Raw genomic sequence first — 27,529 nt, 5'->3', positions numbered from 1 at the left:
ATTTGATGTTGTTGCACTGAGGGTTATCCACATTCCTTATTGATTGAGAATGAACCTGCTTTTTGGGGGGAATAAGATCAGTTAATTATGTGTTTACTGACTGCTCTTTAGAAGGACAAATCCTGAAGATGGAACTCAAATACTTTGGCCACCTAATGAGAAAGAAGGACTCCCTGGAGAAGAGCCTCATGCTGGGAAAGATTGAGGGCAAAAGAAGAAGGGGACGGCAGAGAATGAGGTGGCTGGATGGAGTCACCGAAGCAGTAGGCGTGAGCTTAAATTGACTCCAGAGGATGGTAGAGGCCTGGAGGAAGGCTGTCCATGGGGTTGCGATGGATTGGACTTCGGAACTAACAACAAGTGGAAGTGTTATTTACCAAATCGGTGTGGTGCTCTCTCTTTACATTTGTGTTCCTTTTTTTCACCTAAAACAATCTTGCTCTTTCATTCATTCAGATGATTGTTGGCCTTTGTTTCCCATGTCTTCAAAACATTAAAATCAGTCTCTTTTCTGAAAGTCTAACAACAACAAGAAAATCCTTTTGTTCTCTGGAATTGTCATTTTTTGTTCCTTCTTGAATTTTTAAAGACTCAGGCAGGCTGTTTTTTTAATGTCTCATGGCAAAATCATGTCCAAATTGCTCATATTGCTTTCAGTTCTATTCAGTTCTGTTGCGTATCTTTTTCTGTAACATCCTCTGAGAACAGAGAGTTCCCAGGAAGACACATTATTGATTGAAAGTCCTGATATAATTGCTCAAAAATATCTCTCAAGCACCATTATAGCAATAGCAACAGCTATTAGATTTACTTCACAGTGCTTCACAGTCCTCTCTAAGTGGTTTACAGAGTCAGCGTATTGCTCCCCAACAGTCTGGTTCCTCATTTTACCAACATTGGAAGATGGACAAGAGAGTCAATCTTGAACCGGTCAGGATCAAACTGCTGGTAGTCGGCAGAGTTAGCCTGCAATACTGCATTCTAACCACTGCGCCACCACAACTCTTCTTATAAGTTGTTTGTCTTGTTATGTCTCAGAAATCAAAAATACATTCATTCTTTAACATTAATTTCAAAATCTTAAAGTCCAAAGTGCAACATGCATACTGGTTGCATCTAATTTCCAAGTTCTGGTGATCCCCAGCAAAACTTTTCCGTGAAATATGTGGGCCATCTTTTCTTTTTGGACTTCAGGCTTGCCACACTTTCTACTATTCATTTTCTATTGTGGGAAAATGGGAGGGGGGAATTATACGGAGTTGGGTGATATGTAGCCATAATAACATTCTTCTTAGAAACTCAAGGTCATCCTTTGTCTCTGCACCTGGCTGGAACTGGATGGGTGGAAGCTGCCAGGGTGGCAGTGGAAGATTGGACCATGTGATGGACTGGTGGGTGTGGGGGCAGGATCTTGAACTTTCAACTGGGTGGGAAAACTGGGAAGCTTTCAGATTCGGGTTTTCCCAAATGTGCCAACATGGCTCTCTTAATAAATTGAAACTTTGAGGAATCTTTTGCCTCGGATTCTGATTGACTTTTGGATGCTATTTGGAACCCTGATATGGGCAGCATAAAATGGAGCCTTATAGAATACAGGTAGTCCTCAACTTAAGATCATTTGTTTAGTGACCTTTTGAAGTTACAGTGGCACTGAAAAAGGCAACTTGTGACCACCACAGCATCCCACATGGTCAAAATTCTGACACTTGGCAACCATGATGGTCACAACAATTCAGAATGACCGGATCATCATTTGTAACCTTCCCATGTGACTTCTGATAAGCCAAGTCAGTAAAGGATGCTTAACAACCATGGCAAAAAAGGGCATTAAATTGGGCATGAATCATCAGCCACTTTGCTTACCAATGGAAATTCTGGTCTGGTTCTTGTCATAAGTCAGGGACTACCTGTGGTGGTTTTTAAAACAAAATTTCTGTGTTTCCAATGTGACTCCTGCCATCTTATAGAGCCGAGGTGGTGCAGTGGTTAAATCCAGCACTGCAGGCTACTTCAGCTGACTGTCATCTGCAGTTCAGCGGTTCTAATCTCACCGGCTCAAGGTTGACTCAGCCTTCCATCCTTCCGAGGTGGGTGAAATGAGGACCCAGACTGTGGGGGCAATATGCTGGCTCTGTAAACTGTTTAGAGAGGGCTGAAAGCCCTATGAAGCGGTATATAAGTCTAACTGCTATTGCTATTGGTATCTTCATTCTGCTTACACATTTAGGGAGAATATAAAATATCCTTGTCATTTTAAATATGCGAGTCTCAAATCTATTGCTCAGCAGCAGCATTTAACTGAAATATTAATTATAGCTCAACATTTCAAGGATTTATTTGAAATACATAATTGTTGTTAGTTGCGAAGTCCTGTCCAACCCATCGTGACCCCATGGTTCCTCCAGGCCTTCCTGTCCTCTCCCATCCTCTGGAGTCCATTTAAGCTCACAACGACTGCTTCAGTGACTCCATCCAGCCACCTCATTCTCTGTCGTCCCCTTCTTATTTTGCCCTCCATCTTTCCCAGCATGAGGCTCTTCTCCAGTGAGTCCTTCCTTCTCATTAGGTGGCCAAAGTGCTTGAGTTTCATCTTCAGGATCTGGCCTTCTAAAGAGCAGTCAGTAAACACATAATTAACTGATCTTATTCCCCAAACAAAGCAGGTTTATTTTGACTAATCAATAAGGAACATGGAACAGTGTAACACTAATATCAAATATAATGCAAGATTGTTGTTGTTGTTATCGTTATCATTATTAATAATTGCAGTCAGTCAGATGTTCAGACTGGATTTGGCAGTTGTCTACCTATCGAGTCCTTAACAAGGACCTGCAATAGGCAGATCTGGATGTTTTTTTTAAAAGTCTTTTTATTAGATAAACATTAAAAACATTGGACATAGTGCGACATTTCTGGCATAAACGTTTCCATATAGTGATTAGATCTTACAACAATTACATTTTATGTCCATTACATAGGTTTGTGCATTCAGTCAGATTTCCTGTCCATCGATCCTTTCTTATATATAATTACTAGTCATACAGATACATATCCAATTCCTACCTTTCACACATTCTTAATACCATATTTTCCATTTCTTAACTTGTCTGTATTTTTCTGTCCTGGCCTTTCCCCCTCATTTCTAACCATCGGTACCATTTGTTCCAGATTTTGTGATATTCTGTCTCATCCTTGTCTTTGAGCTCTAGATTCTGTCCATTTCAGGCAGATCTGGACGTTTGATGGTGTCACCAATATCGTCACAGGATGGAAGCTGTCCCCAGTGAAGCCGCTTTTTGCAATTGACTAATGGACAATTTATCAATGCCAATGGTTTTCAAGTGGTGCTCTAGTTGCTTTGGGATTGTACCAGTGGTGGGTTTCAAAAATTTTAGAACCTCTTCTGTAGGTGTGGCCTGCTTTGTGGGAGTGGCTTGCCGGCCATGTGACTGGGTGGGAGTGGCTTGCCAGCCATGTGACTGTGGCCAACTTGTATAATGTGGTAAAACTCACTTAACAACGCTCTTGCTTAGCAACCAAAATGTTGGCTCAGGAACTCTGGCATTGAAGTGTGCACGTTTTAAAGCTGTCAAGTGACAAGACCTTTGCACCCCTAACTCTTTAGAAAAAAAACCAGGGGTGTTCAAACTTGACAGCTTTAAGACTTGTGGACTTCAACTCCCAGAATTCCTCCTCTTGCTCTTCATCTTGATGATGTGCCGATGGGCAGGGGGAGAGAGCTGGAACCGGTTCTAAACGGCACTGTAGATTTGTGGAACCTCTTCTATAGAAGAGGTTAGAACTGGCAGGAACCCACACCTGGATTGCACCCAAAGCACCTATGACTATTGGTATTAGCCTTGCTTCCCTTTGCCACAGTTGTTTTATTTCTATTTGTAGGTCTTTGTGTTTTGTTATGTTCTCCAAAGATGACGACAATGACGATATTTGTATAGCTACAGATAGAAGCATAAGCAAGTCAGATGATCAACATTCAGAGCACAGGAAAAGTTTAATCTTAATTGGTAATCAACTCTTTTCATCAAACGGTGAATTGGGTGATTTGCAATTTGCACAACTGCCCCTTGGGGGGATTAGCTCAAAGTGAAGGCAAAGTGAAAGGAGGATTGGTTCATAGGAAGCTAGATGGTTGCCAACATTTCCTTGATCAATTCCACAGATAATACTCAGTTATATCTTTCGTGTGTTTCAGCCTGGGAAATATCTTTCCACTCCAACTTTCTGATTTTTTTAAAAAAAACTTTTACTGCATTTATGGCTTCTTTCTGAATCCTAATTTGTTCTCTCTGCTTGTCCCCTCAAACTGGTAATCAAATTTCAAAACCCAATAACTGATGCAGATGGATTTTTATTATTGTCTCTAGCGTTATGATAAATCTTGATGTCTGGGATACATCTTTATTACGGGAAATTTGCTAGGTTCCTCACATCTCTTTGCTCTTCTCAAATGGCATCAACCTGGGGATTTGAAAGGTTGGCAAAGGCAATCAAAGAGTCGAAATGCTGGCTCCCTTCCCAGTTATTGGGTCCTTGGTGCTCTCTGAGTTTTCCTGTTTTCTTGCAGATGGTTTATTATTCGACTTGGTAACCAAGCTCAGAGAGCACCAAGGACCCAACCCTGAGCTATAAATATTCTCTTCTATTGGAATTTTTTCCCCAGTGGAGAAGTAGCAATGCATCTAGAACCTGACATTTAGAGCACCGGAGAAGAGCTACAGAGGCCTTGGCCAGACTGGAGAAGGAATATAGCATGGCAGTCTAAGGCAGGGGTCCCGAACTGGGGGTCTGCATTTTTTTATATTGCACTAAATCAGGAGTCCTCAAACTACGACCCCTGGGCCGGATACATGCAATGAATGCTTGTGTTGCTGTAGAGAGTCTCCCCCTTTGGGGTCTTTTTGTGAGGGTTGTAGGGAGGCAAAAATTCTGACTTGGGGTCTGCTTCAGCCTCCTGGTGGGGGGCTTTGGGCGAAGGCTGGAGGGAAGGGACACTAGTGGCAAACAGCCGGAAGGTTTCATTCCAGTGGGACTGCATCATTGCCTGGAACTGGCTGACCATCTCAGCCCGCTGAGCCTCCAGGAGCTGGTACCTGGCCTTGCACTCCTGCAGGTCTTCCCTCTGCTTGGAAAGCCTATGCTCCTAGTCCTCAGTGAGGTGCTTCTTCTGAGCCTCCTTGTCGGCCAGAACCAATTTGAACTGAGCCAGCTGTTTTGCCAACTCTTTCTCATGGTGGCTGCTTAGCTCCAACAACTGCTTCCTGTTGGGGCCCGAAGAAGCCCGGGTGGGGAGGCAAGGAGTGGCTGGGAGGGGAGTAGAGGCTGGCAAGGTGCCCCTCGATGTGACATCGTTACTCACGCCCATCCAGTCACATGACTACCTAGCCACACCCACCTGGTCATTAGGCAGATCATATTAGTGGTCCACAGGATTTAAAATTATGAATTTAGTGGTCCCTGAGGTCCGAAAGGTTGGTGACCCCTGATCTAACTCTTGCTTTGACCTGGGAAACCTATCCTGGGCTCTGGATACCAATTTGTCCTTGATTCCAGAGTATCATGCAGTCTTGGGCTGGTCTTCACCATTTTGGCAGTCCTCCTTATCTGTTGAATGGAAGTCTGATCTTACCAGTAGCAGACCCAGATGGAACATCTAGGGAAGGTTCTGATTGTCTTTTTTAATGTTTTATATGGCTCTGGACCTTGTTCTCTGTGGGACCACCTTCTCTTGTCTTCATCTTCCCGGTCAACCAGATCGAATAAGATCAACTCCCTCTATTTCCCATCCCTACAGAAATGATACCCAACAGGTCCCAAGAAACTGTATGTTCAGTAACCACCCCAACACATTTGAATTCTTTCCCAATAGAGATTTGTTCAGCTTTGTCCTTCTAAGAAGAATAATTTACCAGTAACAATAGAAGAAAGAATTAGTAAAGGTTCCCCCGCATATGTGCCAGTTGTTCCTGACTCAAGGGGGCAATGCTCATCTCCATTTCAAAGCCGAAGAGCCAGCGCTGTCCGAAGACGTCTCCGTGGTCATGTGGCTGGCATGACTAAACACCAAAAGTGCACGGAACACTGTTACCTTCCCACCAAAGGTGGTTCCTATTTTTCTACTTGCATTTTTTTACGTGCTTTGGAACTGCTAGATTGGCAGAAGCTGGGGTGAGTAACAGGAGCTCACTCCATTATTAAAATTATAAAGTGACAATGTTTTCTTGCAGTACTGATGGTGTTATCTAGTTGGGTAATGAAATGTCTACAAAAAAACCAAGCTCAGAGAGAGGGAGTTTATTTGTACATGGTGTTCGCATTTTTGAGGAAGGTTCTTTTTATCATATTTATATATATATATATATATATATATATATATATATATATATATATATATATATATATATATATATATATATACACATACATACATACATACATACATACATACATACATACATACATACATACATACATACATATATATATATATATATATATATATAGGTTTTAAGGGGGCCATTATATTATATATCAGTTACTGTTAGCTCTCTAGAGCCTTCAGGAATGGTCAATATACAGGACAAAGACTAGATAGAAATGAAGATAGATAGATAGATAGATAGATAGATAGATAGATAGATAGATAGATAGATAGATAGATAGATAGATAGACGATAGACGATAGACGATAGACGATAGACAATAGACAATAGACAATAGACAATAGACAATAGACAATAGACAGACGATAGACAGACAGACAGACATGACAGGAGAGAGACAGGAGAGAGAGAGAGAGAATGAATGAATGAATGAATGAATGAATGAATGAATGAATGAATAGTGGTCTAGCAGTAAAGATGCTTGCCTCTCACTTGGAAGATTGAGAATTCAATCATAGGCAGCAACAGATATTTCTCTCCTAGGGCACAAAGTTGCTGTGAACTCAGTGTGGTGTCAGGAAGGGCAGCCAGCCAGTAAATGCACAGCTCCATCCAGTCGCCCCACTCTAGCTCAAGTTAAGAAATGGCAGGGTCATAGAAAGGAAGGATACATAAGCGAGATTAAGAGATGGAGAGAGAGGTATTGTAATAATGATAGAGATAAATAGAGATAGATGAGAAAGATAAAGATGTGACAGAGGGGGAAGAGAGAGAATCTCTGGTAATTGTCATTCTATTCAGCTCTGCTCCCATCTAATCTGACATCTCTTTTCCAGCCTCGGCATGTATGCATTTCTATGTCGATGACTGTTTTTACTGTTTCTAGTAGCTGTTCATAGTCTTCCAGGAAAAAATAATAATGTTTATGATCTTGCTTCAGCTACTTTAGAAAACGTCTACTGATTCCTCTATTCACATATGGCTGCCTGTCACTCAATACCTAATGCCTCAATGTTATCCTAATTTTTTCTTACAATTGTTAGAAAGCAACAGACTCTCAACAGGATTCAGAATAGAAATCAAAAGGAAAAGAAACACTCGGCTTTCACTAAGCATTTTAATCTCGCTTTCCATTCATGTCAGCAATGAGATCGAGCCATAAATCTATCATGAAACCACCTCTGTTCCATAAAGAAAGCCTGTGGGCTATTTCGTAAAATTTCAACACTTGCTGTTTGAATGGATTGGTTTGGAGGAATTGTAGCGCTTGTTATTCGGTACCCAAAGGAAGAGACATTATTTCTTGAGAAAAAGTTTGTTTTAGCAACTTACTTTACACATGTGATTTTCAAACCACAAATTCCATTTTGGGCTTCAACGGTACTGTCAGACCTGTCCCAGTCTGATCCCTTAGGGAAGAAAAACTCTCGACTCCATTTGGGTTGAAGTAAAAAAGTACTGTTACTAAGAAATGCTGACTGTAGTAAAGTCAGGCGGAATCTAAAGTTCTCGTGCATCAATACAGAATTAATCCCGTGGTTCTCCCAGTCTTCCCCACCCACGGTCTGTCTGTGTGTAGCCAATCCGACACCATCAAGATGTTTTGGGAAATGCTGGGGTGTTTAGGCTGGTGAAATTCCATTCCCAGGGTAAAGGGCCTTGAAGTTGCCAGGCATGAACCGCATTCCAAAATGCTCTGCTCTTCTTCAGCTGTCAATCCCAAATTCCAGCCCTAAAGGTATACAAATGTATTGCTCATTTGTCGTCCCCCCCCCCGCTTCCTTGGTTCTTTGATGGCAGGATGCCAGTGAGGCGCTAAGCCGAGGTTGATGGATCGGACAGGTTCAATGAATGGAGATATAGATAGTCTATAGAGGTATGATCACAACTGAGTCCAAAATTTATGTTGTTAAGCAAGACAGTTGTTAAGTAAGTTTTACCCTATTTTACAAGCTTTCATGCCACTGTTGTTAAATGAATCACTGCAGTTGTTAAGTTGTTAAGCGAATCTGGCTTCCCCGTTGACTTTGCTGTTCAGAAGGTCACAGAAGTTGGTTGCATGACCCAGGGACATTGCAATGGTCATAAATATGTGTCAGTTGTCAAGCATCTGAATTTTATCATGTGACCATAGGAATGCTACAATAGTCATACGTGTGAAAAGCAGTCATAAATCACTTTTTTTCAGTGTCATTGTAACTTTGAACAATCACTAACCAAATTTAATATAAGTCGAGAACAACCTGTAATACGGGATTGTCTTGACTGGCAAATTGCAACATTCCAGATCAGAGGTGGGTTCCTATTGGTTCAGATCGGTTCAGCCGAACCGGTAGTAACGTGGTGGCCTGGGTCGCTGGAACCGGCAGTGACCCAGGCCTGCCACACCCCTGAACCAGTTCTCCCGGCAGCACCGTAGGCACCACCATCTTGGGGTTTGTTTTAGTTCTGTGCATGCACACACAGAACCCATCAAGTGTGTGTGGCGCACACTGCGCAACCATGAACGAACAGGCAGTAGCATCTGCTGGAACCCACCCCTGTGGCAGATGCTTTGTTGACCACATGAACAAGATGATGGAACTACAGCAATTAGACAAGGGCTCCCCAAACGTGGCAACTTTAAGACTTGTGGACTCCAACTCCCAGAATTCCTCAGCCAGCCATGCCAGACCTGAATTATACCTTCAAAACAGGTGTTTTTCCAAATACAACGTCAGTAAGAACATGACTGGGAAACTATATGAATTAATTCTGGGGTGATTGCTCCCAAGAAATGCAGAACATTTTGTTGAAACCTTCAGCTCAATATCCAGATTGCCATTTCTTTTCTATTTTGGTGCTGTTTAATAGATTAATAGAGTTGGATGGGACCCTGTAGGTCATTTAGTCCAACCTCCTGCCTGAACACCATCTATGGAAATCCTCAGTCATCCAGGTCATGGTTGTCCCAAAGGTGCTTTTTCAAAAGGCAACTGGACTTCCTTTGTTTTTCCTTGAAGATGTTTCGCTTCTCACCCAAGAAGCTTCTTCGGTTCTGATTGAATGGTGGGGAATGGAAGGATTTATATGACTGCAAGGAATGCAACTCATAGCACAAAACACCAGAGTGCACCAGATAGAGGGGCGAGAAAGCAAATATGCCTACCATCAATACCTGGACAGTGGAAATATATTTACACTCGCCAAGATTTTTATCACTGTCTGATTCTTACTTCTTATGCTTAAACATACAGGCGAGTCTCAACTTACAACAATTGGTTTCTGTTCAAAGTTACAAAGAGGCTAAAAAAAAGATGACCATTCCTCATACTTTGACTGTAGCAATGTCCTCATGGTCAAATGAAATTTGGGTTCTTGGTTACAGGCATGTATTTAGGACAGTTGCAGTAACCGGGGTCTTAGAATTACTTAGAATAACAGAGTTGGAAGGGACCTTGTAGGTCATCTAGTCCAAAGCCCTGCTCAAGCAGGAGACCCTACACCATTTCTGACAGATGGCAGTCCTGTCTCTTCTTGAAGCTTCCAGGGATGAAGCTCCCACAACTTCTGAAGGCAACTTCTGCTCCATGGGTTGATTGCTCTCACTGTCAGAAAATGTCTCCTTATTTCCAGGTTGAATCGCTCCTTGTTCAGTTTGCATCCATTATTCCTTGTCTGGCCTTCAGGTGCTTGGGAGAATATCTTGACCCTCCTCCTCTCTGTGGCAGCCCCTTAAATATTGAAAGACTGCTATCACGTCTCCCCTGGTCCTTCTCTTCACTAGACTAGCCATGCCCAGTTCCTGCAACCGTTCATCATATGTTTTAGCCTCCAGCCTCTTCTCTGCACTTTCTATATTGCTCTTCTCTGCACTTTCTAGAGTCTTTTTTATAATATGATGACCAAAACTGGATGCAGTATTCTAGGTGCGTTCTTACTAAGGCTTTATAGAGTGGTATTAGTACCTCATTTGATCTTGATTGTATCCCTCTGTTAATGCAGTTTAGGATTGCATGGGCTTTTTTGGCTGCTGACACACACTGTTAGCTCATATTTAATTGGTTGTCTACTAAGACTCCAAGATCCCTCTCACAGTCACTGCTATTAAGCCTGGTTTCACTCAGTCGATATGTGTATTGTTGAGTCAGTCAGTGTTAATTTTTTAGATTAGTTCCTGCAATTTTCTTCCAAGATTTTGAGGAGTTTTGTTCTTGCCTTCATTTCCCCTGGTATTAAAAGGATCCACTAGTTCCAAAGTTTGTGATATTTTCATGCCATTAACTTCAGTGAATTATTATAACGTAAATTGGTATGTATGTCTTTTTTTTTTTTTTTAGCCAAAACTGAACAGAGGCCAGGCGTCATAATGTAACGTATCATTACAAGAAAATCTTTGGTCCGGTGGAGGCCAAATAGTCCAAAGAGCACAGGGCAGTTGCTGGAAGCAGAGGTGAAGTTTATTTGATGCAACACAAAACACAATAAATATAAATTAAAGCAGATGAAATGCTATAATCCCAAAAGTACATTTCCCACCAGTAAAATTAAAATAATAATTTTCTTTAAATATATGTCTGATTGCAAGCAATTTTAAGTACTAAGGAACCACTTTTGAGTAAGCAACTACAGCTTTGTTAGTAACAGGGAACATTGGAGAACGTTTATTATTTGCTGCATTGTGTTTAATGGACTCCATAAATAGTACCGGCTGCCATGCCAATACTAAGTAAAATGTGAGTTGAAAACCTGTAGAATACCCTGAATCGCAAAGCCATTCGCTTAAATTAAAATTACCCTTCATATTGAAACAGCGGAGTTCCTTATAGTTGAGCTATTATCTACTGACTAATATGAAACCCATAAAAAAAACTGTGTGACGCTAAAAGCTAGTAGTGAGATGAAAAGAGAAAGACACAGCAATTGCTAAACTGTTTTCTGGCTTTAGGTTCATTTTAAAAATTGATTCATTTTATTTTCCTATTTCCACAAAAATACTGGATTGTAAGTGGCCAAAGGTATTGTGGGAAGGCCCTTCCTCCGGGCCCCAGAAGAATGCAATAATTTGGGAAATATTAACAAAAGGCAGAATATTATATTTCCCTAAAAAAGAACTGGAGAAACATGTTTTTAGTGGCAGAAAGCAGCCCCCAGTCTTTCTTAAATACCCACAGCAGACGCCAGCACTTAGGGAGATAAAGAGCTTATTGAAATAGGAAGCCAGCTAACTAGATAGCTCTATTCATAAGCTAAGCAAATACTGCAAGCAGAAATCCATTCAAGACAGGATATTTTGAAACTCCTTACAGCAAAGTTTGACAGCTTAAAAAAGCAGAATGGTAGGATTAGCACAGCAGCCCCTTACCCAAGATTCAGCACAGGACAAAAGCTGTATAAAATCTGTATAAAAATCCTGGCACTCATCTAGCTAATTGTTCAGCTGCCCCAGAACCACAAACCCTGGTGGTTCTGTTCCCCAACAAATGGACCGTCTTTCCAATCAGCCGCTAGCTTCCATTTTGTTTCCAGCGTCTTTCTCCCGGCTTGGAACTGAGCCAGATGTCTTTTCATTCCAACAGTGTCTTTAACTGAGAACCATACTCAGGATGTTTGTGTTTTTAAAGACAGAAAAACAGAGTTGGAAGAGACCTCAGAGCTCTTCTAGTTCAACCCCCTATACAAGCAGGAGACCCTATATCTGTGATGGCGAACCTATGGCACGCATACCACAGGTGGTAAGAGGAGCCCTCCCTATGGGCATGAGAGCCATCTCCCAGCTCAACTCCACTGCACATGTGTTCACTCCTTGTGCCAGCCAGCTGATTTTCGAGTCTATGCCAAACATGAGGGAGATGTGTGCCCATGCGTGGTGGGTGAGGGGGTTGCATGCACATGCATTGGGGTGGCCTTTTTAAAAAAAAAGTTTTGCAGCATGTTTTATTTCCCATGTCCAATCTGAAACATAAATTTGACAAGCCACGCCCACAAAATAAGCCATGCCCACAGAACCGGTAGTAAAAAATTTTTGAAACCCATCCCTGATCTGTACCTCCATAACTGTCTGATTTGGCTCTGCAACCAAACAAGACAAACATAGATTTCAATGAACAATTAGAACTGCAGAAAAAAAAACAATTGCAACCAATCTGCCTTCCATCGAGGACCTGCATACTGCATGAGTCAAAAAGAGGGCTGTGAAAATATCTACAGCCCCATCGCATCCTGGACATAATTTGTTTCAACTCCTACCCTCAAAACGAGGCTATAGAGCATTGCAAAACAACTAGACATAAGGGCGGTTTTTCCCCCCCCGAATGCCATCACTCTGCTTAACAACTAATTCCCAAGACACAGTCAATAGTTAAACAAGACTGATTTACTATTATTATTCTTCTCTTCTTTCCTAGTATCTACCTCTCCCCATTTATGACTATAAACGTGTTGCTTGTATTTTTCAATTTATATTGTTGTTATTGTTTCCTAGTACAATTTCATAGCTTATTAGTAACCTTGACTATCACTAAGTGTTGTATCTTTTTATTCTGGATGAATGTATTTCTATTCTCCTTGTGTACACTGGGAGCTTATGCACCAAAGACAAATTCCTTGTGTGTACCAATCACACTTGGCCAATAAAGAATTCTATTCTATCTCAGCAGTTTCTGGAAGAGCCAAGGCAGTGGGAGATGACAGCTAATAAGCAACAACCAGTACTTAGTGTTTTGTGTGAGATAAAATGCCTTGACTTGTATTCAATCCATGCCCTTTGATGCTGTCAGCGGAAGAAATGTTTGAAAAGCATGAATCACGCTTTCTCGTTTCAGGTGCCTTTTGTATTCCCCTGTACGTGCCCTATGTCCTCACGGGAAGATGGGCCTTTGGAAAAAGCTTTTGCAAACTCTGGCTGGTGATGGATTATCTGTTGTGTACCACGTCAGTCTTCAATATTGTCCTGATCAGTTATGACCGATTCCTCTCGGTGACCAGAGCGGTGAGTTCTATTCTAGCCGTTCAAAAGGTTGATAAATAATTTTGATTTAATGCTGCATTCCTCCTCCTCCTCCTTTTTGTTTTCATTATCCTGCCCTTTCCCTGGCTTCGCCTCCTCTTCCTCTCTTCTCCTTCTCTTCTTCCTCATCCTCCTTCCCTTCCTCTCCCTCATCCATCTCTTCTTCCTCCTCCTTCCCTCCTCCTGCCTCTCCTTCTCTTCTTCCTTTTCCTTTCTGTTTTCATTATGTTGCTCTTTCTCAGGCTTCTCCTTCTCATCTTCTCCTTCCCTTGACATCTTCTTCCTCCTCCCTTTCCTTCTCCTTCTTTTCCCTTTCATTATCCCGCCCTTTCTTTTACTTTTTTTCTTCTTCCTCCTCCTCCCCTTTTCGCTCCTCTTGCCCTTCCTCCTCCTCCGGCCTCTCCTCCTCCTCCTCTTCCTCCTCCTCCTCCTCTTCCTCCTCCTCCTCCTCCTTTTCCCTTTCATTATCTTGCCCTTTCTTTTACTTCTTCTTCTTCCTCCTCCCCTTCCTCCTTTTCCCTTTCATTATCCCGCCCCTTCCTTTTACTTCTTCTTCTTCCTCCCCTCCTCCTCCCCTTTTCCCTCCTCCTGCCCTTCTTCCTCCTCCTCCTCCTCCTCCTGCCTCTCCTCCTCCTCCTTTTCCCTTTCATTATCCCGCCCTTTCTTTTACTTCTTCTTCTTCCTTCTCCCCTTCCTCCTTTTCCCTTTCATTATCCTGCCCTTTCTCTTACTTCTTCTTCCTTCTCCCCTCCTCCTCCTCCTCCTCCTCCTTTTCCCTTTCATTATCCTGCCCTTTCTTTTACTTCTTCTTCATCCTCCCCTTCTCCCCTTTTCTCTCCTCCTGCCCTTCCTCCACCTCCTGCCTCTCCTCCTCCTCCTCCTCCCTTCCTCCTCCTCCTCCTCCTGTTTCTCCTCCAGAGCATCTTGTTCCAAAAATCATCTCAGTGGCTTCTCTGAAACCCAGTATGAAATATTGACACATTTAATTGTTTTCCTGTGAAGAAAACCAGATCCAAAAAGTAGATGGGGACTTTGCTACTTTCCCTTTCTCCCTGGGGCAGGCTGCAAGAAAAGGGCAGATCAATCAAATCTCTTGCAAACAGAGATTGAAATTAGGTTGTTGGCTTTTTTAAAAGCCACAGGTAACCTGAAGGTGATAAATTGTCTATTCCCGAAATAGGAAGGTTTGTATATTCGTGCCATCAAATAATTCCAGCTGTTTGGGGGCCAACTGACCAAGGGAAAGCGCTATTGCCAAAGCAGGTGGAGGGAGAAGGGAATCAGAGAGGATATCTGCAAGAGATGAAAGAGGAAGAGATTGAGATAGTTTGTACTGCCAACTAGGGCATACAAAACCTTTGTCAGACCAATTCTCGAATACAGCTCATCTGTCTGGGACCCGCACTGCATATCGGACATTAATACAATCGAATGAGTCCAGAGATATTTCACGAGAAGAGTCCTCCACTCCTCTGCTCGCAACAGAATACCCTACACCACCAGGCTTGAAATTTTGCGCTTAGACAACTTAGAACTACGTCGCCTTCAGTCTGACCTGAGCGTAGTACATAAAATTATCTGCTACAATGTCCTACCTGTCAATGACTACTTCAGCTCCAACAACAACAACAAGCAAGCTCACAATAGAGACAAACTTAAGGTAAACCGCTCCAAACTCGATTGCAGAAAATACGACTTCAGCAACAGAATTGTCAACACCTGGAATGCGCTACCTGACTCTGTGGTTTCGTCCCCAAGCCCCCATAACTTTAACCTTAAACTGTCTGTTGACTTCACCCCATTCCTAAGAGGTCTGTAAGGGGTGTGCATAAGTGCACCAGCGTGCCCACCGTCCCTGTCCTAATAACCCCACTTATTCGTATCCATTTCATGTATTCATAATCATGTTTATATTTATATCTGATATCTTATCCATGCTTGACAGATAATAAATAAATAAATAGTTCCAAGCCACAGTCAGAATCAGTAATGCAAACTCTAGAGGAGAATCAAACCACAGCAAGGGAAAAAAGTCCTGTAAAGGGATTTGTGAAGCTACCGCTGAGGTAAATAACTTGAAGTTCAAATACTTCGGCCCGCCTAATTAGAAAACAAGACTTGTTAGAAGAGCCCCCGATGCTGGGAAATACTGAAGGCAAAAGGAGAATGATGAATGAACATGAGTTTGGGAAAACATCAGGAGACAGTGGAAGGCAGAGAGGCTTGGCGTGCTTTGGTCCATGAGATCACAAAGAGCCAGACACAACTTAGCAAATGAACCTTAACCAGATAAATAGGTACTGGATATGTCTAGTTTAATGAAAAGAAGAACTAGGGGAGACATGATAGCAGCGCTCGAATATCTCATAGTGTTCCAATATCTCAGGGGCTGCCACATAGAAGAGATAGTCAAACTATTCTCCAAAGCACCTGAGGGCAGGACAAGAAGCAATGGGTGGAAATTAACCATGGAGGGAAGCAACTTAAAACTGAGGAGAAATTTCCTGACAGTTAGAACAATTAATCAGTGGAACAACTTGCCTCCAGAATTTGTGGATGCCCCAACACTGGAAGTCTTTAAGAAGATGTTGGATAGTCATTTGTCTGAAATGGTATAGGGTTTCCTGTCTAGGCAGGGGGTTGGACTAGAAGACCTCCAAGGTCCCTTCCAACTCTGTTATTCTATTCTATTCTATTCTATTCTGGATGGGTGGGTGGGTGGGTGGATGAATGGATGGATGGATGGATGGATAGATAGATAGATAGATAGATAGATAGATAGATAGATAGATAGATAGATAGATAGATAGATAGATAGATAGAGATAGGTGATAAATAGACAGCGAGATAGATAATAGAAGGGCAGCCAGATTGATATAAATGAAATATATATATGCTAGTCTTGTTGTATTCGGGTCTTTTCCCATGTAAGATTGAGATTGTCTTGGCAATGTTTCAGCGAGGTCCCACTCGCCATCTTCAGGCTGGTGTTTTTGGCTTCATCGAAGCCAAACGTTGCCAAGACAATCTCAATCTTACATGAGAAAAGACCCAAATACAACAAGACCAGCATACCATAGTGTGTATATATATAGTGTATGTGTGTGTGTGTGTGCATATACATATGCATATGCATATGCATATGCATATGCATATACATATACATATACATATACATATACATATACATATACATATACATATACATATACATATACATATACATATACATATACATATACATATACATATACATATACATATACATATACATATACATATACATATATATGAGAGGGGGAGGAGGGGGGAGAGGAGGGGGGAGGGGGAGGGGAGGAGGGAGACAGACAGAGACAGAGAGACAGAGAAACAGAGACAGAGAGATGATAGAAACATCTAAACTCTCTCTAAGTTCAGAAGAACTGATTAGTACAGTACAGTATTCTTGGAGAAGGAATAGAATCAAAACATTGATGCAGCCATTTTCAGCTGAAATTCATTCAGCCGGGAACCTGAATATATTTCCTTGTTGCTCTCTGATTTCTCTACCCCACCTCCAATATTTTCTGATGCAGAAAACAATTTCATACAAAACAGTTCTTCTGGGAAAATCCAATTGCAAAGGCTTATTTTAGAGTAACTCACATATAAAAGATATTGCATTTCAGAAAATAATCACTTGCAGAATATGCATGCATATTACTGGCCTTTTGATTGTAACAATACATGTGATTGGATTTGAATATGCATACATTAAAGTAAATAGACCAAGTCTTTATATCTTTGGGGAAAAGTGGATTAATTTTCATATTGATGTGGAACTACTGCTGTGATAGGACATACTTTATTTAATACTAGCCAATAACCCTGTGTTGCCCGGGTATTTATTTATAGGGGGAAAATGTCTGAACCAAATGTAATTTCTAAGGTTGGATTTTCCCCCTTACCAGAGGGAGCCCCCTTGTGGAGTACTGTGAAGCCGCTACCATGGCAACTCCACTGCGCTGCACAACAGAAGCCATTTTATGGCAGTACAGTAGAAACCATTTTAAGGCACAACAGCCTGTATCTTAACAGAACACACACAATATTTTTTTCCAGAGAGTAAGTCATCTGTGTACCAAGTTTGTTTGAAATTGCTCCAGGCGAGTCTTTCACTTATTGGGACCAGAAACTCCATTGCTAAGTGATGTGGATGTTAACTGAGTCACATCTGATTTTATTACCTTTTGGTGCAGTTATTAAGTGACTGACACAGTAATTGTGCTGGGGCAGTGGTTAGACTGTGGTACTGCAGTCACTGCTGACTGCCAGGAGTTCGATCCTGACCGGGTCAAGGTTGACTCAGCCTTCCATCCTTCCGAGGTGGGTAAAACGAGGACCCAGATTGTTGGGGGCAATATGCTGACTCTGTAAACCACTTAGAGAGGACTATAAAAGCAGGGTGAAGTGGTATATAAAATAATATAAAATAATATAAAATAATATAAAATAATATAAAATAATATAAAATAATATAAAATAATAATATAAAATAATAATATAAAATAATATAAAATAATATAAAATAATAATATAAAATAATATAAAATAATAATATAAAATAATATAAAATAATAATATAAAATAATATAAAATAATATAAAATAAATAATATAAATGTAAAATGTAAAATGTAAAATGTAAAATGTAAAATAAAATAAAATAAAATAAAATAAAATAAAATAATAAAATAATAAAATAATAAAATAATAAAATAATAAAATAATAAAATAATAAAATAATAAAATAATAAAATAATAAAATAATAAAATAATAAAATAATAAAATAATAAAATAATAAAATAAAATAAAATAAAGTGAAATAAAGTAAAATAATAATAAAATAAAATAATAAAATAAAATAATAAAATAAAATAAAATAATAAAATAAAATAAAATAAAAAAATAAAATAATAAAATAAAATAAAATAAAATAAAATAAAATAAAATAAAATAAAATAAAATAATAAAATAAAATAATAAAATAAAATAAAATAAAATAAATCGGATCAGTATTAGGGCTAGTTTCAGACATTAGCCAAATTAACAGGCAGCACCATCCAGGAACCCCATTCCTACACAGTCAGAGTTCTCAAGTCTATTCAAAAAAATCCCAATTACACATTTCCCTGGAAATAAAAATAATAAATTTTAAAATCACAATGGAGATTTAAAAAAAAAAACCTTCAGTGGAGGCAACCTAAAATGGCCCGGGTAAGGCAAGAAGAAAAAAACAGAGGCACAGAGATTACACTGGGGAGTGTGGGAGAAATATACAGTCACAGCTATAGTAGACAGTTTGACATTGAAGGAATTAAAATAGCAATCTATTTTGAATGCGTTACTACGCACCCCTTCTAAATGCAGTTGTTTCCTCAGCAGTTAGATAGAACTATGCTCTTTTTAAAAATAGACAGTTTTAAACTAGAACGAATTGCCTCTGGTTGTCCTTCTAAAGCTGAAGTTTCCTTTGGACTTCAGACCTATCAGGAATTCTGAAGTCCAACTGGCAGAGGGCTTAATGCTCTGGAAGGGGAATTATCAGGGGTAGGCTTCAAAAATTTTAGCAACGGGTTCTCTGCATGGTTGCTGGGTGGGCGTGGCAATGATGGATGTGGCCTAGTCAGCCTCTTGCACCATGGCTGGGCGGGGAGGTGCCTGCCCTGCCACTGTCTTCCCCAGCCTCAGAGCCTGGGGGAGGCCCTTTTCGACCACACAGAGACTCGAGGAAATTCTCCAGAACCGGTCAGAACCGGCCGAATTTCACCCCTGGATTGAGGGAACTAGGAGCTTGAGCCTCCGGGAGGTCGAAAATGGCTTCCCCCAGGCTCCGGAGGATGGGGAAATTCTCTGGAGAATTTCCTTGAGTCTCTGAGAGGTTGAAAATGGCCTCCCCCGGGCTCCAGAGGCTCTCCGAAAGCCAGAAAGAGGCCTGTTTCCCGCCTTCCGGAAATTCCAGGAGGCCTGTTTTTCGCCCTCCCCAATCCTCCCCATGTGGTCACTGACTAATGCTGCTGAGTATATGTTTGGATAAATGGCAAGGTGCATACGTGAATAGGATGCCAAGGGCTGGTGGTTCCCAGGTGTGTGTGCAAACCCACACACCTGGGAACCACCAGCCCTTGGCATCCTATTCACTTTATGCAACTTGCCATTTATCCAAATATATACTCAGCAGCATTAGTCAGTGACCACATGTGAAAACAGAGAACATAGAATAATGGACATGGGAGGCACCTTGGAGATCTTCTAGATCTTCCTGCTCAAGCAGGAGACCCCAAACCATTTCAGACAAATATCCTGTCTCTTCTTAAAAACTTCCAGTGTTGAAGGCAAGCCATTCCACTGATTGATTGTTCTCACTGACAGGAAATGTCTCCTTAGTTCTAGGTTGCGTCTCTCCTTGATTAGTTTCCATCCATGGCTTCTTGTCTTGCTTTCTAGGGCTTTAGAGAATAGGTCGATCCTTTCTCCTCTGTGACAAGTCTTGGGATACTGCTGTCATATCACCCCTAATCTTTCCCTTTGTTAGACTAGACACACCTAGTTCCCTCAATCCAGGGGTGAAATCCAGCCGGTTCTGACCGGTTCTGGAGAATCGGTAGTGGAAAATTTTGAGTAGTTCAGAGAACTAGCAAATACCATCTCTGGCTGGCCCCAGAGTGGGATGGGAATGGGGATTTTCCAATATCCTTCCCCTGCCACGCCCACCAAGCCACGCCCATAGAACCAGTAGTAAAAAAAAATTGAATTTCACCACTGCCTCAATCGTTCATCCTATGGTTTAGCCTCCAAACCCCTTATTATCTTTGGTTGCTTTTCTTTCTTAATCTGCCAGAAAGGTGATAGGTGTTTCCTAGTTTTCTGATACCTTAAAAAGTAATGTGTTTATTTTATGGGATGGGATGGGATGGGATAGAATAAGATAGGATAGGATAGGATAGGATAGTCTGACTCTATCTATCTATCTATCTATCTATCTATCTATCTATCTATCTATCTATCTATCATCTATCTATCTATCTATCTATCTATCTATCTATCTATCTATCTATTTATCTACCTACCTACCTACCTACCTACCCATCCATCCATCCATCCATCCTCCATCCATCCATCCATCCATCCATCCATCCATCCATCCATCCATCCATCCATCCAAATAGAATAGAATAGAATAACAGAGTTGGAAGGGACCTTGGAGGTCTTCTAGTCCAACCCCCTGCCTAGGCAGGAAATCCTACACCACTTCAGACAAATGGCTATCCAACATCTTCTTAAAGACTTCCAATGTTGGAGCATTCACAACTTCTGGAGGCAAGTTCTGTTCCACTGATTTAATTGTTCTAACTGTCAGGAAACGTTGTTGGACTACAGCCTAGTATCCCATTAGTTTCTCCTATTATCCTGGTGACACATACCAACCTTTTCTCTGAGATTAGTCACACATGGTGTTTTATAAAGTGGGTTGTATAAGGCCATGCCACAATGTAGTCATTACTGTATCCTTTAAGGCAAACAAAGCTCCTTACCAGGGTTTGGGCAATGAATTTTCCCAAGGGGGGGGGGTCACATGAGAAACTGGGACTGTTATACAGGGTCAAACCAATCAGGCCACGGCCGGTATCCCCACCCCCCACCCCACCCTGGTTAAGGCTGCTAGAGAATAAGACTTCACACCTCCAACAACACTCATCAAAAGACCCTTTAATGGAATGAAATGAAAGAATGTCAGAGAGTCAAAGATTCCCTTTCTCCCGCTAGAACGAGCTGTTGAAAGAAAATAATACAGGGGTCCTTGACTTGCAACCACAATTGAGCTCAATGTTTTTGTTGCTAAGCAAGATAGGTACCGTATTTTTAACCCCCCCCTCTTTTTTTGCAAAAAACGAGGCCTGCAGAGTGCAAAAACTTTTTTTTAAATTTACCTCTTCAAAATCATGATGCATCTTATACTCCGGTGCGTCTTATAATCCGAAAAATACGGTGAGTTTTTGCCCCATTTTCCAAACCTTTCTGGTCACCGTTGTTAAGAGAATCATGGCAGTTGTTTAGTTAGTAATATGGTTGTTAAGTGAATCTGGCTCCCCCATTGACATTGCTGGTCAGAAGGTCACAACAAGGGACCACAGGACCCTGGGACACTGCAACCGTCATAAGTAGGAACCAGCTGCCAAGTGTCGGAACTTTGATCACAGGGCCATGGGGATGCTGCAATGGTTATAAGTGTGAAAAACAGTTATAACTCACTTTTTCCAGTGCCACTGTAACTCTGAACAGTCACTAAACAAATACAGTAGTTGTAAGTTGAGGATTACTTAATATACAGGAGTCTTCAAACTGATACATACGAACACATAAACACTCACGCAGAGAATGACACATGTGTGTACTGCTTAAATAAGTTAGGGGGAGGAATGAAAATAGCCAGTGGAGATAATATGAGCCAGCAGTGTGCAGCAGCTGCCAAAAAAGCCAACACAGTTCTAGGCTGCATTAACAGAGAGATAGAATCAAGATCACATGAAGTGTTAGTACTGCTTTATTATGCCTGGGTAAGGCCACAGTTCGAATACCACATCCAGTTTTGGTTGCCACGATGTAAAAACAGGTGTTGAGACTCTAGAAAGAGTGCAGGGAAGAGCAACAAAGATGATTAAGGGGTTAAAGCCTGAAAGAACAGTTGCTGGAACTGGGCATGTCTAGTCTGATGAAAAGAAGGACTAGGGGTGACATGATAGCAATCTTCCACAAAGAAGAGGGAGTCAAGCTATTCTCCCAAGCACCAAAAGACAGGACGGATGGAAATGGATGGAAACTAATCAAGGAGAGACGCAACCTAGAATTTCCGGACAATGAGAACAATTAATCAGTGGAACAACTTGCCTCCAGAAGTTGTGGGTGCTCCTACACGGCAGGTTTTAAAGAAGAGATTTGATAATCATTTGTCTGAAACGGTATAGGGCAGTGATGGCCGAAAACACGCACACGACAGTGCATGCAGGCTTATACCCATAATGCAATGCACTAGCGGGACCCCCCGCATGTCCTGCCCCCCTACGGATGTGTGTGCAACCCCTTGCGCTCCCCTCCTGCAATGTGCATGCGACCCCTGTGGCCTGTTTTGGGCCTAGGAGGCCTCCCTGAAGCCTCCTGGGACCAAAAATGGGCCGCTGGGGGGGGAACACTGCTCTCTCGTGCTCCCTCCCCGTGGCACGACAAAACCGCGCTCGTCAAAATAGCAATGATAAAATCACATCACTAAAGCCGCGACGTCATCACCATGCATCATCACCGCGCAACAACAGCACGGCAACAGAAGGGCGCTTTAAAACGGTGCCGCAGCAGAAAGCCGATTTCAATTAAGGTAAGGGTTAGGATTAGGTTTAGGGGTTTGTTTTAGGGTTAGGTTTAGGGTTAGGGTTAGGGTTAGGATTAGGTTTAGGGTTAGGGTTAGGGTTAGGGTTAGGTTTAGGGTTAGGTTTAGGGTTAGGGTTAGGATTAGGTTTAGGGTTAGGTTTAGGGTTAGGTTTAGGGTTAGGTTTAGGGTTAGGTTTAGGGTTAGGTTTAGGGTTAGGGTTAGGGTTAGGTTTAGGGTTAGGTTTAGGTTTAGGTTTAGGTTTAGGTTTAGGTTTAGGTTTAGGTTTAGGTTTAGGTTTAGGTTTAGGTTTAGGGTACTGAGTGCTTGGGAATGCGCGGATTTGCCCTCCGCGATTATGTCATTGCGGTAGGGTCGTGTTTTTCCTTAGCGCTTCAAACAGCGTGAATTAGTCTTCGCGCTTATGTCTCCGTGGATAAGGACTTGTGGTGGAACCCTCCCTCCCGGCCCCCACGCATGCACAGCGAGACTCAAAAATCAGCTGGCTGGCAGGAGGCACATGCATGCATGGTGGAGCTGAGCTGGGGCAATGGCTCCACATGCCACCTGTGGCACGCGTGCAATAGGTTCGCCATCACGGGTATAGGGTTTCCTGCCTGTGCAGGGGGGGAGGTGGCCTAGAAGACGTCCAAGGTCCCTTCCAACTCTGCCATTCTGGTTCACGCTAAGCAGCAAGAAAACATTTGACTGGGATAATCAATTATTTTCCTTTGAACTGATTATCCCTGCAGGGAGAGGATGTTCTCTAATAAACGTGGCCCGTTGTTTTCCTTTTCCAGGTCTCCTACCGAGCCCAGCAAGGAGACACCAAGCGAGCTGTATTCAAGATGGCGATGGTCTGGGTTTTAGCTTTCTTGCTGTACGGACCTGCCATTATCAGCTGGGAGTACATATCCGGCCGGAGCACCATTCCCGATGGGGAATGCTATGCGGAATTTTTTTACAACTGGTACTTCCTCATCACGGCCTCCACCCTTGAGTTCTTCACCCCTTTTCTCAGCGTGATGTTTTTCAACTTGAGCATCTACCTGAACATACAGAAACGGACCAAAATCCGCCTGGAGGTTCTTCACGACAGCCAGAATTTTGTGGAGGAGATCGAAATGAGCATGGGGCCCAAGCTTTCCATGAAATGCTGTGAGTGGGAGGAAAAAGATCCAGGGAGCCTGAACCCTCCAAAATGGGACATCCCGGAAGAAGATGCGCGAGGAAGCATCAACAAAAAACATCCGCGGGACCCTGACGCGGGAGCAAAACTCTCTAACAAAAGGAATTATAAAGACTGGGCAGCCAACCTTTCTTTAGAGAAAGGATTGAAGGTCGCTTCCCAGAATGTGACCCAGCGATTCAGGCTGACAAGGGACAAGAAAGTAGCGAAATCACTAGCTGTGATTGTGGGCATTTTTGGCCTATGTTGGGCACCGTACACCCTTCTCATGATCATCCGAGCCGCTTGCCATGGTCACTGTATCCCTGTGTATTGGTATGAGGCTTCTTTCTGGCTCTTGTGGGTCAATTCGGCCATCAACCCCGTCCTTTATCCGCTCTGTCACTACAGCTTCAGGAGGGCCTTTGTTAAACTCTTGTGCCCAAAGAAATTGAAGATCCAGCCCCATAATTCTCTCCAGAAATGCTGGAAGTAACCTCATTGGGTAAGAAGTAAATGCATCAAGATTTCTTTGAAGAGGTATTGACAGTAAGAGTTGCAAAGGGTGAAGAAGATGCCAAGTTTATCTAGGTCATGGCTTTGTAACCTCTGATATGTGGATTGGGCGTGGCCCTCCAGTTCTCTTTTTGTATCTCTGGAGCCCTCAAATTGCACTTCTGAAAGTTTGGAGTAGTGGGAAAGATTGAATATCTGTAGGATGAAAAAAAAAGTGTGCCATAACTCTGGTAGATTTAACACTCCCTGTAGATCTTTAGAACTTGAGCCAAACTTTCTATCTTGTCCAGGGTCATCTTTTCTGTTTAGTTCTGTACAGTCAAAAATGGGTTTCAGAGTAGATCTGGATACATCCCGTTGAGTTTGAGCAAACACGCATTTAAATAAACGCTCTTCAAATCCACATTGTTAAGATTTTCAGATACAAGGAAGGGAAAGAAATGTCCAGCGATGGTCCAACATAGAGGGAGCCCTTGATCTACAACCACAACTGAGACTGGAAGTTCTGTTCATAAGTGATGTGGTCATTAGGTGGGTCATCCTCTGACCATTACTGATTTTACGATCTTTTTTGCTCTGGTCACTAAGCGAATCCACTTCCCTCCTTGACTTTGCTCATGGGAAGCCAGCTGGGAAGGTTGTGAATGGTGATCGTGTGACCCTGGGATGCTCCAATTGTCATAAAGACACGCCAGTGACCAAGTGTCTGAATCACAGTCATGTGACCACAGGGACACAGTGACGGTCGTAAGTGCAAGGACCAGTCGTGAGTCACTTTTGTCAGCAGAGTTGTAACTTTGAACAGTCACAGGCAAATGAATAGTTATAAGCTGAGGACCGCCTGCATTTGGCTTCTACAGAGAAAAGACATTTCTACATGTCACAGTGCAAAAAAGTCGGAGTGTCGTGGTATCCTAGCTGTGAAGCTAATTGCCTCCCGTTCGGAAGGTTGAGAGTTCAATCCTAGGTAGTGGCAGATGTTTTTCTCTTGCTGGGTGCAAAGAAAAACAATATTTGCTGTGGACTCCATGTGGCATCAGGAAGGGCATCCGGCCAGCAAATGCTCAGCTCCATCCTGTCGCCCTGACTTTACCTAGTAGAGATGGGATGAGAGCAGTGGTGGGATTCATTTACCTTTGCTACGGATTCAGAAATGTGAACATGCGGTACAAGTGCTATTACCATCATATCATCAGGTCATACATGTTAAATTCATTTTAGAGTAGAATAGAGTAACAGAGTTGGAAGGGACCTTGGAGGTCTTCTAGTCCAACCTCCTGTGGAAAAACATTTCTTCAGCAGTCCCTGCTGCCCAGAAGGTTGGGAACCACTGGTTTAAAGTTATGTTTTGAAATAAATTTGAGCACATATATCCATTGTGATACACGTTGGAGTAGAATGATTTCCAAAGAATAGTGAAGGGTACGTTACTTTTCAATGTGGCTCCAATGCGAACTGAACTTAATTGTTTATGAACAATAATGCCAAAAAAAAGAGTCAGATCTGAATATTGCTAAGTCAACGTTACATTTTCAGTTTAACTTGGGAGATCCCAAGTGTTTTCTGTTGCCAATATTAATAAGGATTTCCCCAACCTATAGATACATTTTCCCTTTTCCTTCCTAAATTTCTGTGATCAGAAAGAGAACGTTTTCAACAGCTCCATTCACAAGGGGACTACTGCTAACTCTGCATATATGCATTTATGTGGAAAGATGTCATTACACTAATGACATTTTCCCTCATTCGCTCAGGTTGTTCAACAAGGTTTTTTTTCCCCTTTCTGCGCATCTTTTATATTATTTTTTGTTCCACTGGGAGGAAAAGCTGGCTTGATAACAGAAGGAGCAGGAAGCTCTCAAATACAAGAGGTACACGTTTAGCCCATTTGTTTTTAACTAAACGAAATTTAATCTAATTAAATCATTAAATTTGGAGTCTAATAACGCTTCGCTGAATTACTGCAAGGTATCCAGCATTCTACGGGGAATTCTAAGTATGGAGTGAACAGCAGAATATTGAATTTTTTCAACCTGGTGAGAAAGGAACTAAGTCATCAAGACCTCTTTACCTCTGTAAAGAAACATAGAAGTGGCTTTGAAGAAGGGATTTGATTGTATAAACATCATCTTAGCCCTGATAGACAGGGAAGGGTGAGGAAGAAACTCAAAATTATCTGAATCCCATTCATGCAGTGTCTGTTTCCTGGCATGGTCTACTTCAAAATGCTGAGGACATTCCATTATCTTGATGACCCAAATCAAAGTTGCTCTATTCCATGATGCTTGAGGATCTGTTCTGTGGCAAGAGCTGGTCCTTTCACTGCTCACAGGAAAGGTCGGCGCTATTCAAACATATTTGCTGGCAACATTAAAACTGCAGATAATTCTTCATTTTCATTCATCCATTTCAGCGATGTATCTTCCATCAAAGAGTTCAGGGAAAGTGATAGTCAGAATAGCAGTTCCCACTGTTATTTCAGGAGAGAAATTGAATATTTGAGAATACAGTATGCTTGCTGTCCAAGCATGGTGTGTGTGTGTGTGTGTGTGTGTGTGTGTGTGTGTGTGCGCGCGCGCGCGTGCGCGCGCGCGTTATATATGCTTACAGACAGAGAGAGAGAGACAGACAGACAGACACATAAAGAGAGAGACACCCAGAGAGAGACAAACAGAGACAGACAGACAGAGAGAGAGAGAGAGGGAGAGGGAGAGAGAGAGGGAGGGGAGAGAATTTTATTTCTTAAACAAGTGGCAAAGTTTATTTCAGCCACAAGGTCTTCAAGCTGATCTCTGTATTATTGCTGACGTTATGAGCTTCAAGTATAGATTCAATTTATTGCCATATTGTTACTTCAAGTTAAGTCAAATATCTCTTCCTGAAAATCTGGAGGACTTTTCTTCTGAACATTATATGTAAACTATATGTGATGAAAAGCGCTGTTCTATTTTTTTTTCCAAAATCCAAAACACCTTTATTTAGTCATCATAAATGGTACTGTAATTTTAAATCTCTGCTAGAAATTTCAGCACTCTTTGGATTACCCGTTTATCCTC

At 41.8% G+C, this 27,529-nt stretch overlaps 1 protein-coding gene across 1 annotated transcript in view; it reads left to right on the top strand.

Moving 5' to 3' along the window:
- Positions 1 to 27,025, top strand: part of HRH3 (histamine receptor H3) — a 35,081-nt gene extending 8,056 nt beyond the window's left edge. Inside the window, exons 2-3 of the mRNA XM_014061527.2 lie at positions 13,205 to 13,371; positions 23,590 to 27,025. Of these exons, the coding sequence (XP_013917002.2) occupies positions 13,205 to 13,371; positions 23,590 to 24,453 (1,031 nt within the window). The 3' untranslated portion in view covers positions 24,454 to 27,025. The remainder of the gene's footprint in view (positions 1 to 13,204; positions 13,372 to 23,589) is intronic.
- Positions 27,026 to 27,529: the final 504 nt, after the last annotated feature.

This window comes from Thamnophis sirtalis, unplaced genomic scaffold (assembly GCF_051295495.1).
Source record: "Thamnophis sirtalis isolate CommonGarterSnake01/CBP01778 unplaced genomic scaffold, rThaSir2_p1.2 scaffold_7, whole genome shotgun sequence".
Lineage (NCBI taxonomy): Eukaryota > Metazoa > Chordata > Lepidosauria > Squamata > Natricidae > Thamnophis > Thamnophis sirtalis.
This window is presented reverse-complemented; position numbering and strand designations above follow the sequence as displayed.